Below are 15,146 nucleotides of genomic sequence, written 5' to 3' on the forward strand. Positions count from 1 at the left end.
CAAATGCTGTTTGTCATGAAAGAGATGGCAATTGTAGGCAGGGTATGTAATTTGTAGTTATGGCTACACATTTTCATTGCTACCCTAGTCTCCCCCCCATTGCCTTTCCAGATCCTTTGTTAGCTTTATATAATATATATTTTCAAGGTAGGGAGTAGAAATGTCACGTGTGTGGAAAATTCTAGTTGATTGCTTGCCAAATATAAAAATCTTCTGCGCATGTGTGCCAATATTATGATTAGGGAAGGGGGGAGAGGGGGGAGAGGAATGCGTGCAAGAAGTAGGAGGGAAAAAAAGATGGATAGATGGATTAGAAATTGACAAGAGTTGCGGGGGAGGGGGTGTCTGATAAGCCTTACCCTGATGTATGCCCCCCCTCGTATTTGTCAATTCCATCCCACCAGAAGCGGAAGGAAGGCGGCGTTGTATGAGGGAAATGCAACAAGGTGAATCAGCTTGGAGGATTCAGAGATAAATGTTGTATTGTCAGAAGAAGAAGAAGCTAGGGGTTGTGCCAGATGCAAAATGTAGCAAGCGGAGAAAAAAGGGAGGGAGGGAAGGGAAGAGGGGCCTCAATTGTGGTTATTGCACCAATATCCATTAATCCTGATGGCATTTGTTTTCTGAGGTGGGAGGAAGCTTTTGGGAAGGGATTATTTATTTTGTCTTTATTTGCAGGATTGGGGGGGGGGAGAAATGTTTGGTTGACGAAGGGCGGGCAAGGATTGTGTTAGAATTTGCAGTCTGTGCCCAATTTGAGAGGCTGCCTGTAGAGCAGCATCAGTCCCTTCTGAGTTGGCTAAATCCACAGTTGCTTTTTGCACCTGTTTTTAATCCCGGGCACTAAAATTAGGAGGTCTGCTAGGAATGATACGTTATTTTTGGACTGCAGTTTAAATAGAGGTTTGACCAATCAGTGGTTTGTCTTGGAAATCTGGCATCCTGATGGCATTTGTTATCTGAGGCATCTTCTCGCCAGCAGGGTATGAGTTGGCTGATCTCAGGCAGCAGAGGGTGGGGGGCGCATGAGGGCAGATCTGAACTGGGAGAGGTGGGCTAGGCTGACAATGGCAAAAGTCTAAATGTGATATTTTTTTCTTGCAGGCCTGATTTAGCTCTCAGCATAACTCCCATGACTATTTTGAGTTTGGCACTGATGGAGATGGAGGTTGGGTTGGCATGAGCCAGGAAGAGCTGGCTTGCCTGCAGCATGGATATAAAATCCTGTGGGGAGGGAAAGGAAAGGGTTGGATTTGAATAGGGGGTGGAAACCCACAGGCTGTGTGTTTATCCGCAAAGCGTGGATGGCCTTGCTGTTCCCACGCATGCTGGCTCTCTCTGTAGTCAGTATGTTTAATCTTTGACCTGGAGGAACCCCCCTGCGGGGGCACAAGAGGGCAGTTTAGCTTCCTGCAGCCCCGTTTAGCCTGCGACCTCTCGGCAGAGGCGGCTGGCGCAGGGAGCCAATTAGTGCCAGCTGTGATTTATACAGTAGTTTGTGTCCTGTGGCTCGAGGGGGTGGGGTGATGGGAAATGCGAAAAGAGGGACTGGGACAGAAGAGCAAGATAACACGTTGTGCGTAGGTCATCCAGGAGACGCCGGGTGGCGGAGAGCTGGAGGCAAATGCCTGTGTACTGGCTTTGCTCTTGAAGATGCATACTCCCCTGTCTAGGTCTGCACTCTTTCATCACACAGAGTCTCAAAATATCAAGAAGTGTTTTGGCTGACTGGTGGTGGTGGAGGGACCCAATGAAAATATCTCAGTCAACCAGGGGAAGAAGAAGACCCAAGTGTGAAATGAATGCAAAACTTGGCAGGTGAAATGAAAAAAAAAACAGTAGAGCCAGCCTCTGGACCTGGGAACGGTTATCTCTGTGGTGCTTCTTGGCTGTTTGATAGGCTTTAATTAATTTATTTAAAACGTTTAATGTGTTGGCCCTTGTGGTGACCCAGTGTCAGGTAAGGGCCAGTGTTACAAAGCGTATATGAGAAAGTGATCAGGTTCCGGCTCTCCCGGACAGCCTAGAGCTGTTTCACGCATTATGCATGACAAAGTGGTAGGACAAAAACTTCCCTCCATGTAGATAGTGTCAGAGGGCAGCCGTGTTGGTCTGTAGTAGAGCAGCTAGATTCGAGTCCAGGAGCACCTTAGAGACCAACCAGATTTTTGGGTGTATGAGCTTTTGAGAGTCTTCGTCAGATACCATTTGCCACCTGAACTGGTAAAGTCCATTATTTTACCATCTCATTCTGCAGAACGCGGGTCATGGTTTGCACGTACATGCAGCAGGCTGAAGTAGTAGAGTGCTAAACTGGAGGTGTAGGCTGTACCACTTACCAGATCCAATGTTGTATTCTTGTCTTTGGAGGTGGCTGAGGGGAAATGCTGTCATTTCAACTATGGGGTGAATAGTGATTCAGGTTAAAAATATTTGGGCATGAGCAAAGGCTCACAGTTATCAGTTGACCCAGTTCATGGCTGTGAACGGGAGAACGCTTATGAAAAAGTTTCTCTCAGTCTACTTCTTTTTGTAACTGGAATAGAAATATGTAAGTGAAGTAGATTTTTTAAGTCAGGTCTGGAAAAGGGCACAGTGCTGATTTTGAATCTGCCTTTAGTCCAGCCCTAGTGTGCTTTTGGCAACATGTGTATGCCCTGACATGTGTGAGGGTATGTGTGTGTTAAGTGCCATCAAGTCACTTCCGACTCATGGCGACGCTATGAATCAATGTCCTCTAAAACATCCTATCCTTAACAGCCTTGCTCAGGTCTTGCAAATTGAGGGCCTTGGCTTCCTTTATAGAACCAATCCATCTCTTGTTGGGTCTTCCTCTTTTCCTGCTGCCTTCAACTTTTCCTAGCACGACTGTCTTTTCCAGTGACTCTTGTCTTCTCATAATGTGACCAAAGTACGACAGCCTCAGTTTAGTCATTTTAGCTTCTAGGGTCAGTTCAGGCTTGATTTGATCTAGAACCCATTGATTTGTGTTTTTTGTGTGGGTTTTTTTTGGCAGTCCATGGTATCCGTGTGAGGGTATACTGGTTTGCTTACATATGAAAGACCATTCCCCTACTCCTCCTTGTGTAGCACCATTTTGATTTGGATGTGTACAAGTTCTCCTTCCATCTCTACAGAAGTCTTGCAGCCTCTGATGCGAAGACACACCGCCTGGCTCAGTGGCTGCCTTTGAGAGTCCTTGCTTGGCCTTTCTATCTTTCTTGCACTGCCAAAGGAGGCAAAGGGGGTAACGGGAAGGGAAAACCCTTTCTCTACTGCAGAAAAAATTCTCTCCCTAAACCATAATGCTTCCTCAGATAGTTGCCTAGTGTCAGATTGTAGTAAATCCCACTCTGGTGCAAAGATAATAGAAGTATGCCAAGAACCTCATGTCAGTTATGCCTGTCTGTCTGACTCATGCCCTGCCACTTACGTCTCCATGAGTTAGCTGGAAATGCTCCTGGGAACTCAAGGGCATTGGAATGTGTGTCCAGAGTTCTGAGGCCAGCTGTGTGAAGGAGCAAAGGAAAGACAGATTAGCTAGCAGGTGGCAGCTATAAGGTAAGGTTAATTCTTTTTTATTATTATTATTATTAATTTTTATTGAATTTTACAATATAAAAAAGAAAGAAAAAAAAGAAAAATACAATAATATTAAAAAAAAAGTGTAAAAGGGTATTCATATAACATATTCAGTACCATTCAATTTTCAATACAATCATCAAAAAGTACCCTTTCCCCCCACCCACCAGAAAAAACAAGTGACCCATCACCAGGACTTCCGAAGAAGTGTCTGGTAGTTTTATTTGTTAGTTATCTAAAATTTAGCTTTACCTAAAACAACATTTTCTATAACTCACTAAATAACATAGTAAAATCCATTTTTGCCATCTTATCCCAATATGAGGTGGCCTTAAACCATGTTTGTTTAAACTCTTCCAAACCATTTCCATGTAAAAATTCCGTTAATCTGGCCATCCTCATATATAACCACAGTTTCTCTCTCCAGTCTATAGGTAAGGTTAATTCTTAAATTGTTGCATTTATACCTCACTTTCCTTCTAAGAAACTTGAAGCAGTGTACATTGCGGGGAGAGGGTGTTTGCCAGGCACAGACCTGCTTGTTTTCAGAAGTGTATTCTAACCATATTCACTTCAGACCTTTCCTTGGGTTGAGAGACTTCAGGACGGACAAAAGGAAATACTTCTTCACACAATGAGTGATTAAAATGTGGAATCCGCTGCCACAGGATGTAGTGATGGCAACAGACGTAGATGGCTATAAAATGAGATTAGCCGGGTTCATGGAGGAGAGGTCCATCAGTGGCTACTAGTTATGGCGACTAAAGGGAACCTCCACATCCAGAGGCAGTCAACCTCTGAATCCTAGTGCCAGGCGGCCTCAGGGGAAGGCCTCAGCCTCTAGGCCCTGTTGATGGCTCTCCAGCGGACCTGGTTGGCCGCTGTGTGAAACAGGATGCTGGACTAGATGGATCGCCAGTTTGGTAGTCTGATCCAGCAGGGTTCTTCTTTATTTATTTATTTAGTTAGTTAAACTTATAACCTGCTCTACCCCAGCAATGCCAGGCTCAGTTCTTATGAGACTTGCGAAGGCCACAGAATGAGTCAGTTGCCAGAGGCAGGGCTCCTCAAACACAGGACCTCTAGAACAATGGCCTTCAAGGTTTCTTAACCTGGGGCTGGCATCAGACCTAACTGAGCTGCCAAATCATGGCAGGAAGTTGCCTGATATCCTGGTCAGGTGAGAGGGAGACCAGATTATGACTTCACTGATGTCGAGGCTAGGACCTTGGATAGCAGCCCAAGAGAGCCAGGGACAGGAAAAGCACCAAGAGGAAAAAGCCAAGGGTCAGAGTCATGGACGAGTTCTCTCCACCTCATCTAGCCACCCTGCTGCTCCTGTCAGAGTGCATGCAGACAGAAGGGGGGTAGTGGCCTTCGTACATTCATGCTATCAGCAGATCCAGCTGTCAAAGATAGGACATTTTGGAGGACTTTGATTCATAGGGTCGCCATGAGTTGGAAGCGACTTGACAGCACTTAACGCACACACGAGCAGCATGGCTTTATTGTATCTTTTCGTTTTGCATAAGAGGTTGCCCTGCTGGATCAAACTGGTTGTCTGTCTAGTTTGGCATCCATGTTCACAATGGTAGCCAACCAGTTTCTTAGTTTCCAATGTAACTTGGATGTAGCCATTATTTTCACCCAGCTTGGAGGGCTGGCCAGAGCTACTGTTGGTGATGTGTAAAACTGTATCGTTTGAACATTACATGGCCGCCCACCCCTGTTTCTTTCACTGTCTCCCCTCCGGGGAAACTGTCAAGAGAGAAGACCTGGGGGCAGGTGACTCTACTAATTAGAGGGAGAGTCTGTTTCCCACTGCTTCAATGACAGAGGAGCCATGGCCTGGATTGGAAAGATGGGAAATGAGGCAGATAGAAGCAATCCGCCCATTAATAGTACTCCCTGCCCCTATCAGCACTCTCAGTCTGTCTCTTTCTGTATTCATGTTTGGATAAGGTTTCCCTGCCCTAACTAGTGGAATAGTGGCTGTTCTCTCTGTCTCTGTCTCTCTCTCTCTCTCCCCCCCCCCCCCGGTGTCTGGTAGGTGAATAGACACCTGATTTTCAGGAAAGTTTCAGAGGGTGGTCGTGTTGGTCTGCAGTAGAATAGCTAGATTGAAGTCCAGTAGCACCGACTATCGAGACCAACAAGATTTTGGTGGTTATAAGCCTTCAAGGTTACCGATGAAGGGAGCTCTGACCCTCAAAAGCTCGTATCCCGAAAATCTTGGTGGTCTCTAAAGTGCTACTGGACTCAGATCTAGATATCCAGGGAACAATTGCTTCCCGATAACAAGGGGATATTATATGCTAGTGCTAGAATCACGTGAGCAAAAAAAAATTGTGTTTGTTTTTACACTGATCCCTAGGTTAAGTTCTAACATGTTCAGAGTCATCCAATAAGCTGTCTGGATGAGAAGGACTTGAACGAGAGCTGTTGGGTGTTTCTGTCTTGTCTCCAAGAGGCCTTATGGCCTCTCTCATCCTTTCCACGTACAGTTCTGTATTCTCCAGCCTCAGTAGCCTGGCCTGACCCTGTGCTGGTTGACATTTCTCGCAGCTGTCCAAGGTTCCTTTTTTCCTCTCTTGGCCAGCTTTAAAGGCAACAGAGGCTTCTGTCACCCAGGTTCGGAGGGCCTGACAGACCTTTCCTTCTGGTTGAGAGAAAGGTTTTTCCGAGCACCAGCACTTAGCCGGGTTACGTCCCACATTAATCACAGCCAGGTTAACTGCGAGGCTCTTCTGTCTTCTTCCCCGCCCGCCTTGTCTGGCGAGACAAGAGGAATCGCTCAAGGGGGCAGAGTGGCTCTGGAGCGCCTAATTACCACTGAGCCGGCTGTCCTGTGATATTAACGAGGCGGCGGCGTGTGCAGCCTCCGCATGCGGCTCGTGGTAGATGGAGCCTTCCTCTGTGCACCGAGGGGAGCAGGAGGTTGAAAAGCTGTCGGGGGAAACGCAAAGGATTAATAGTCCCTCCTCTGTCTTAATATACTGAAGTGATTTCTGTGGATGTCGGTGGAGTTGCTCCTGATTTACAGCAAGTGTGAACGAGAGGGGAGTTGGCCCTGGTGACTCCAATTAGGAGCGATGCTTTGTAGCAGCCTCTAACGCATAGCGGTGTGACTTCGTGTCTGTGACCATCGGCCCCTTCCGCAAAGCCCTGAGAGTTTTTCTTTCCTAACTTGCTAGAGTCCTAGGCGAGATGCAGCATAACAGCTAAGGTGTCCTGCGGTGTTTTTGGATAGTGATCCCCTCAGGTTCAGTGAAGTTATCTCTTCTCCCAAGGCCTCTCAGATTGCAAGACTGGTCTTGGGTCTTGATTGCCGCAACACCCCCTGTCCCACATGACAAAAGGAGTGGTCGGATTTCTTAAGGTTGTAGATAGCCCCCCCTCAGTTGGTACCTAGGGAGGTGGTGAGCTCCCCCTCACTGGCAGCCTTTAAGCAGAGGCTGGAGAAGCACAGGGATGCTCTAGGCTGATCCTCTGTTAAGCAGGGGGTTGGACTAGATGGCCTGTATGGCCCCTTCCAACTCTATGATTCATGAAGTAGCCCATCAGGACATGAGGGAAGTGACCCCCCTCACTTGAGTGGAACAGGCAAGTGTGTGTGTGTGTGTGTGTGTGTGTGTGTGTGTGAAGAGCGCAGTTCTGATTCTGGGAGAGACAGAGACCCATTGCTGGTAGCTGGCTGAAACAGCCTAGGGGCTGAAGGATCTTTCTGGGATTTGATATGGGGTAGCAGATCTACTGCCCTATGAGAGCTCTCCTCTGTTTTCACCTGTGCTGTGCTTATACGTTTGGAAATGCAACAAATGCCACAGAATTATCATAAGCCTCCAAAAGGAACCAACCTGGGTGAGCGCCAGCCTCTGGAATCTCTCGCTGCACAGAGAAGTGGGGCGTGTGTCAATCGTGGAGTTGCGTTTCCTCTGAGAGAAACCGTGAGCTCCCGTGTCCGAGCCAGCATGAAGGATCAGATGTTCCTAGAAGAAGCGGCTGTTCCAGACAGCAAGGCCAGAAGCTGGAAGCCAGGTTCCAGAAGTAAAGCCAGCAGCTCAGAAACCAAGCCCTGGCGAGCTTCACAGAAAACGGAGGCCTTTTTGCAACAAAAACCAGCAGCTGATGCATTGCCCAGAGTTTTAAAACATCCAAGTGAGAGCCGTTCTCCTCCAGCCGGTACAGTGGCTCTAGGCCGGACCCAAAACCCAGTTGCAAAGAACCAAGTTGGGGCAGTTCAGGGGGTCAAGAAGGTGGACGAGGTGCTGATGGGCTTGGACTGTGAACTTGTGTAGTCAGTCGCTGAAAAGCAAGAGGCTGTCTCTGCTCTGGAGCCTGGCAGCAATTATGATACTAGTGCGGTGGGTCATCTGCTGAAGCTGGAGGGTGAGAGATTCAAAACTGATGAAAGGAAACATTTCTTTATACAATGCATAGTTAAATTGTGTAACTCCCTGCCTCAGGATGTGGTGATGGCTGCCGGCTTGGGAGGCTTTAAGAGGAGAGTGGACATGTTCATGGAAGAGGGGAGTATTCATGGCTACTAGTAAAAATGGATACTAGTCATGTTGCATACCTGTTCTCTCCAGGATCAGAGGAGCATGCCTGTTATATTAGGTGCTGTGGAACAAGGCAGGATAAATGCTGCTGCAATCGTCTTGTTTGTGGGCTTCCTAGAGGCCCCTAGTTGGCCACTGTGTGTGAACAGACTGCTAGACTTGATGGGCCTTGGTCTGATCCAGCATGGCTTTTCTTATGTTCTTATGAGAGTGACAAACTGGAGTGCCTCAAAGGAGGAAAGGACAATGAATCTCCACAATGAATGGGGTTAGAGACTTTTAAAAAAACTGAAGCTGGGAATTCAGAGAGTTATAACATAATGATATGCCAGTTTTTTTTGTTTTTGTTTAAAAAACAAGCACAAAGCCCTCCAGTGACAGGCAGGGAAAATGGCGTCCATGTGTGCTGGACTGGAAGGATCTGGACTTTCTCATCCACATGGGTGCCAGCTGAGTTTAGCTGTGATCTTTCTCAAAACATGGCCGTGAAGTAGGTTTGGGAAAGATGGGGGAAACCCTGGGAAGTGCATGGAAGCACCACCAGATAAGGATATGTGCCAAGACTTAGTTTTGAAGTTCGGTCTGAAGCCAGAGTTGGGTTAGCCTGAAAACCATTTCAGGAGCAACCAGAAGGAAAAAGAGAAATGGTTTTCACAACTTGTCACAGAGAAACATTTTAATTCAAAATTCTGTTTTGTTCTTAATGCTTTCTCCAAGCAACAGGAATGACCTTTCTTATGTTCTTAAAGAAGAAGAATAGAATCATAGAGTTGGAAGGGGCCACCAAGTTTCTGCCTTCCCCCAGAGTCTCTGTGTGTGTTTTGCATGGGGGGCACTGCCAATTTCTGGGTGCTTCCGAGCTGATGGGAGCAGCCGCAAAGGTGGGGAACTGTCTCACCGGGACTTACAGGGAGGGGGCGAGCAGCAACTTACAGGGAAGGTCTTGGCTTCTATGGCCTGTTTGTTGATCCTCCAGGGCAAGTGGCTGACCACTGTAGGGAACAGGACAGTGGACTAAACAGGCCACTGGTATGGTTGTCAACCTCCACGTGGGGCCTGGAGATTTCCTGGAATTACAACTCCAGACTAGAATCATAGAGTCATAGAGTTGGAAGGGAACACCAGGGTCATCTAGTCCAACCCCCTGCACAATGCGGGAAATTCATGATTACCTCCACCCCCAGTTACCCCCACTACATGCCCAGAAGATGACCAAGATGCGTTCCCTCTCATCATCTGTTTAAGGTTATAGAATCAACATTGCAAGAAGAAGAGTTGGTTTTTATACGCCTGTTTTCTCTACCATTTAAGGAAGAATCAAACCGGCGTACAATCACCTTCCCTTTCCCTCCCTACAACAGACACCCTGTGAGGTAGGTGGGGCTGAGAGAGCTCTTAATAGAGCTGTGACTAGCCCAAGGTCACCCAGGAGGTTGGTGTTCTGTGACGTTATGGTAGAGCAGACCGAAGTTCTCTCTTGGGCTCTGATCATGTGTGGATGGGTGGTGTTGTAACTCCAGAGACCCTTTTCTTGTGCTGCCATCTGCCTGGCCTTGTGTCAGCTCCCTGTCTAGCTGGTGTGGCCATATGTGCTTCTAGCTTAATCTGTCAGCAGGCCACACCCTTCCCCCTCCTCCCCTGGCTTCCAAGTGGTTTTTCTAGTAAAATGAGCCAAAGCTACTGTGGGGAGTTCCTTAGGGGAGCTGTAATCTGTGGCCTCTGACCAGCTTGGAAGGATTGGGGCAGACGGTAGCTCTTCCAACTGGTGGAGGACAGAGGAAGAATTAAACAGCAACACAAAATTAGAAATGATCCAGCCTCTCTGGGTAAGGCTGACCACAGGGGAACCGGACCAGCGTTTCGGCTTCCTGTCGCGTGGCCCCTCAGTGCTTGTAGTGAAATTTGCTGGCAAGAGAGCGCAATGCAGGGGTAGGAGGGCAGGCAGGAGAGAAGATAATCCCTTTGGCATGCCTGTGCACTGGGGATGGTGGCCGGCCAGAAGCAGCAATGCAGATGGGTGAACTATTTTGTCTTTCTTTCTGCCTTGGGTTCTCCACCCTGCGCCCCTGCAGACGAGGATGATGAGGAGCTTCGCAGCTTAGAGAGCCCCCTCATCGTCAAGAAGAAGAAACGAGGGCCCAAGAAGCAGAAGGAGAACAAGCCAGGGAAACCCAGGAAGCGCAAGAAATTAGTAAGTAGAACAAAGCGTGAGTTTCCGCCTTCCCCAAGAGTCTCTGTGTGTGTTTTGCACGGGGGACACTGCCAATTTCTGGGTGCTTCCGAGCTGATGGGAGCAGCCACAAAGGTGGGACACTGTCTCACCGGGACTTACAGGGAGGGGGCGAGCAGCACATGAACACATGAAGCTGCCTTCAACTGAATCAGACCCTCGGTCCATCAAAGTCAGTATTGTCTACTCAGACCGGCAGCAGCTCTCCAGGGTCTCAGGCAGGGGTCTTTCACATCACCTACTTGCCTGGTCCCTTTAACTGGAGATGCCGCCAGGGATTGAACCTGGGACCTTTTGCATTCCAAGCAGAGGCTCTGCCACTGAGCCACGGCCTCTCCCCTTGCAAGAAGTTGGACTCGGTGGTGTGCTGCATCGCCTGTCCTTCTAGCGCTGCAGAGCCAATTAAGAGCAAGCGGCATAACGTGGCACCCTGCCAGGAGCGCCTGCTGGCTCTTCTGCATTTTGAGGGAAAGTGGGTTGTTCGTGCCCGCAAAACATGAATGTTGTCGTGTGCCAGCATTCCCTTGGGTCTCCCTTTCGAGGCCCTGCACCCCCTTTAGGCATCCTGCTGTGCATCAGACAGTTTCCTGCCTGGAGCTGCCTGCTGCTGCCTTGCCTGCCACTTTACCTGCTTCCTGGTTTTTGTCTTGTAAGTGGGTAGAGCCCACAGCCTGTTTGCTTTAGCTAAGCCCCTTTGCTGCCCTGTAATTAACGGGTTACCCTCTTCTTGGCACTGGGCTTGTCTGTGCCCAGCAGTCAGCCTTGTCATTAATTACTGCTAATTATCTTGTTCGCTGTGTCCTCCCCCCCTCTCCCTCTGTCTCTCTCTTGGCAGGTCAGCGAGGATGAGTTTGAGTCGGACCGAGAGGAGTATCGGGCCAAGTCCGAGAGTGGTGGAAGTGATTATGGGGGAGTGGGGAAGAAAAAGCGAAGGAAGCATCGGGAGAAGAAGGAGAAGAAGACGAAGCGGCGGAAAAAGTCGGAGGAAGATGGAGTGCAGAAGCCAAAGGTCGGCTGCCTTTCGCTCTGGGCAAAATCCCCTCCCCTTTTAAGAGACGACAGATAGGCAGGTGGGGAGAGACAGAGTAGACCCATCTGTCATTTCAGTCCTATGCTTCATCTGTTCCTACCCTCCTCCCTGCCATGTGACTGAAAGCTCCCCCTCCCCACCTGGATGCGCTCTCCAGTGTTGTGTTTGGGAAAGGATGGGCCCAGGGCTTGTGGCTTGCGGGTGTACAGTGTCTTGCTCGTGCTCCCGTGTGCTCTGCTTTCCACTGCAGTCCCTCATTTGTTGCTGGTAGTTGCCCCTTTATGCAAGGGCATTCCATTTGAGCTGCCGGTCATCATTCCTCGGCTGGAGTCTACTAGTAGCTTCTGGTAGGCTGTTGCTCTACAAGAATGTCCAAAGGCCAAGCGACCCCCTCAGGGCTGCTCTCCTCAAGGCATCATCTGAACATTTTGTTCAGGAGGCCTTAAAGCAGGGAACCCAACACGGTGCCCGCCATCACCTTTCCCGCCACATATTTTTAGAAAGTGGGTGAGGCCAGGTGGGCTTTTGCCCAGCAGGGCCTCTGATTGGACATTGAAGACCTCATTGGCTGTGCGGATTCTTTAAAAGTTGATTCGGCAGCAGCTGGCACCATGGTACAATGATCTTCACTGCGTGACCAAAGATGTATTGAAGGAAAATCTTTGTTCATTTTAAAAGGCATCCTCTGAAGCAGAGCTTCTGCTTGAAATGTTGAAGAGCTAGTCTTACAGTGCATTCCTAAGGAGAGTTACTCCAGTCTAAGCCCATTCATTTCAATGGGCTTAGACTGGAGTAACTTTCCTTAGGAATGCACTGTTAGAGTTATATATTTATTCACTCCCTGACATTTTGTGGTTATGCCCAGCACGTTGTGTCAGAGTTGCAAAGATTTCCGCAAGCTCAGAAAGGTTGAGGACCCCTGCTAAGGTTTCCAAGATCTTTAATACTTAGGGAATGGATTTTTCCCCTCCCTGCACTAAAGCTGGAGGTATGCTTCACTATAGACTCCAAGACCGACAGACAAAGAGAGAAAGACATACTTTCCTTCCCAGCTGGCAGAACAATGGGCAGGCATCCCCCTTGCAGCTTCAGGGTAGCTCAGTTAATTCAGCCTCGTGCCTCTCCTTCCCCTTCCCCCCGTCAGCCAGGGCTCAGGGATGGGGCCGTGCCGTTGAGGATCGTTCTGTGTCTTGTCAGCTACAGCACAGCTGCCTCAGGGATTGCTCGTACATCCTTGGTGTGACGTTCTTTGACCGTGAACGGGAAAAGTTAGAAGGGAACGATGTTCCGGGGGCTTCTCCTCTCCAAAGAGCGTTGGCCGGTGGCTACATCCGATGTGGTGGCTGGAATTTTCAATGTGGTGATTTCAAACACCCTGAACAATTTGATTGTCCCTTTGAAGGTGGAGCAGAAGTCCTCTGCTCAGCTGCTCATGACCTGGGGGCTGGAGGATGTGGACCACGTCTTTACCGAAGAGGACTACCACACCTTGACTAACTACAAAGCCTTCAGCCAGTTCATGAGGTGGGTTCTGTGGGGTGTGGCTGAGGGCCTTCCTGAAAAGAGGGGTGGAATCAGGATTTACCCATTGAAAAACCATCTAGCAAAAGTAGAGCCTGTCTGTATTTGGAGAGGTGGCTTCCTGAACAGTGTTGAACCCTTATGGAGGGTTGTTTGCTTTATTCGTACCCTATCTTTCTCCTGTCCTGGAATTTATTTGTTTTATACCCCACCTTTCTCCTCACTGGGTACCCAATCAGCTCACATATTACTCTTCATTTTATCCTCACAACCATCCTGTGAGGTAGTTCAAGCTCAGAGTGTGTGAGTAGTCCGAGGTCATCCGGAAAGCTTCTGTGGCAGAGTGGGGATTTGAACCTGGGTCTCCTAGATCCTGGTCCAACACTGATCACTACACCACACTGGCTCAAGTTGGTGAACATGGGGGAGGGTGTGTGTGTGTGCCCAGGAGATCTTCCATGCAGCCAGGCTGAGACCTGCTGAGCTGTATCAAGGTGGTTGTGTCATGTGTGCATGTACGAGCGGGCCCATCGTGTTTGTGTGTTGCTGCTGGGCTCTGGGCTCTGTAATGTCATCCAAGGATATCGCCGGTATTCTCCTGACCTGCTTTCTGGGGAGAAAATAGTTCTTCTCTCAGGGAAAGGGTGATGAATCAGGCTCTGTTCAGGTGCCAAAGATCACAAATGAGCAAATGCTTTAGGACTGCAGGCTTTTGCCTTGGAGCTCCCAGCAGGAGAGCCCTTAACCGATCCTCACTTGTGGGTGCCACACAGCAGTGTGAAATGACTCTCCGTGTGAATTTAACCTCTGTTAATAGGCTGTGTAACAAAAGGGCAGATGCCACTAGAGGAGACAAGGAACCTGCGAGTGTAGGAAGGATGCGGTGCAGATGAGAATATCTCTTGCCGCGTCCGTGGCCTTGTGTAGTTCAAGCACTGGAACAGAAGCCAAGCATACCCGCAGAGCGGAGGGCTTGTCTGGCTGCGACTCAATCCTAGTGAGTCTGAACTCCTGTCAGCTACAAGCAACCAGCCAATGGCCTTGGCAGGCCCTGCCGTGTCTCCCTTCTTTGGCTTGGCGGGCAGAGCCACGTTCTGCCGCCAACAGGCCTCTGTGACCAATGGGAGAAATCCGGCACCGAGGCTCGGGAGATTTAGAGGCCACCTGGGCCTTGCCAGTTTTAATCATGGCAGTGATTTGTGCCAGGTGCTTGGGGGACGGGATTGCCAGTGGGGGCTTTAGGGAAGGGAAAATTCTCAGCCTGGCTCTAATTAGCTCTAAATTGTTTGGCACTTGCCCGTACCTGAGACAGCTTGCCGCATTCTCCCTCTGCTGCCGCTGGGAACATGCAGGAGCTCTCTTGAGACTGGCGTGATGGAGCTCCTGCTGGCGAGGCCCCTTTACATGTTCCTCGTGGCTCCCTGAGGCTTAAACATCTACCGCTGTACGTTTGGGACCTGCTGTGTTCCAAAAACGCAGCGTATAATCTGGGCTTTTGGAGGTCTGCGGAGCTGCCGTTGTGCTGCGCTGTCTGGTGTTGCGTTATCCTTTCATGCACAAAGTGCTGCACGGTCCCTGTTGTTATTATTGCAACTGGCAGTCCTGTGAGGTTATTCGAGTTGAGAGAGAACCGGCTGCCCAAGGCCAGCCAGAGAGCTTCCGGGCAGAGCTACTGTGGGTTGAAGCATTCAGCAAAATCCAGCTTTCTGTACACCATGGTAGCACTGCACCAGAACAGTACCCCAGTGGGAATTTTTGTCTGTTTTTTTTACAGCGTTTTATAGTCTGCCTTTCTAAAGAATGGTCTCTCTGCTGCCTCATACCCAACTCTGCTGCATTCTTTCCTGCACCCCTTGGTCAGCTGTATCAACTCACAGCTGGTGGGGGTAGCGAGATGAGGGGACAGAATGGTAGGACCCCCCCTCCTCACCATGTGGGTTTCATCAGCAGCTTTTTGTGCATGGAGAACAGTTAACGACTCGTATGGCCCAGAGGTCAAGAGAGATGGGCAGCTTTCAAAGTAAGGAGGGAGAGAGAGAAAAACTTGTGTAAGGACAGGAATAAAAGTGATTCTATGACCTTCATGAGAGGGAGGGCATCTTGGCCATCTTCTGTGCATGGAGTAGGGGGTCACTGGGGGTGTGTGGGGGAGGTAGTTGTGAATTTCCTGCATTGTGCAGGGGGTTGGACTAGATGACCCTGGTGGTCCCTTCCAACTTTA

General features: G+C 49.2%; 1 protein-coding gene across 1 annotated transcript in view; it reads left to right on the forward strand.

Moving 5' to 3' along the window:
- Positions 1-270: 270 nt before the first annotated feature.
- The window catches only part of CHD3 (chromodomain helicase DNA binding protein 3), a 55,797-nt gene continuing 40,921 nt past the window's right edge, over positions 271-15,146 (forward strand). The window contains exons 1-4 of the mRNA XM_056863463.1: positions 271-446; positions 10,217-10,335; positions 11,210-11,383; positions 12,807-12,928. Of these exons, the coding sequence (XP_056719441.1) occupies positions 368-446; positions 10,217-10,335; positions 11,210-11,383; positions 12,807-12,928 (494 nt within the window). The 5' untranslated portion in view covers positions 271-367. The remainder of the gene's footprint in view (positions 447-10,216; positions 10,336-11,209; positions 11,384-12,806; positions 12,929-15,146) is intronic.

The sequence above is a fragment of the Euleptes europaea genome, chromosome 18 (genome assembly GCF_029931775.1).
Source record: "Euleptes europaea isolate rEulEur1 chromosome 18, rEulEur1.hap1, whole genome shotgun sequence".
Lineage (NCBI taxonomy): Eukaryota > Metazoa > Chordata > Lepidosauria > Squamata > Sphaerodactylidae > Euleptes > Euleptes europaea.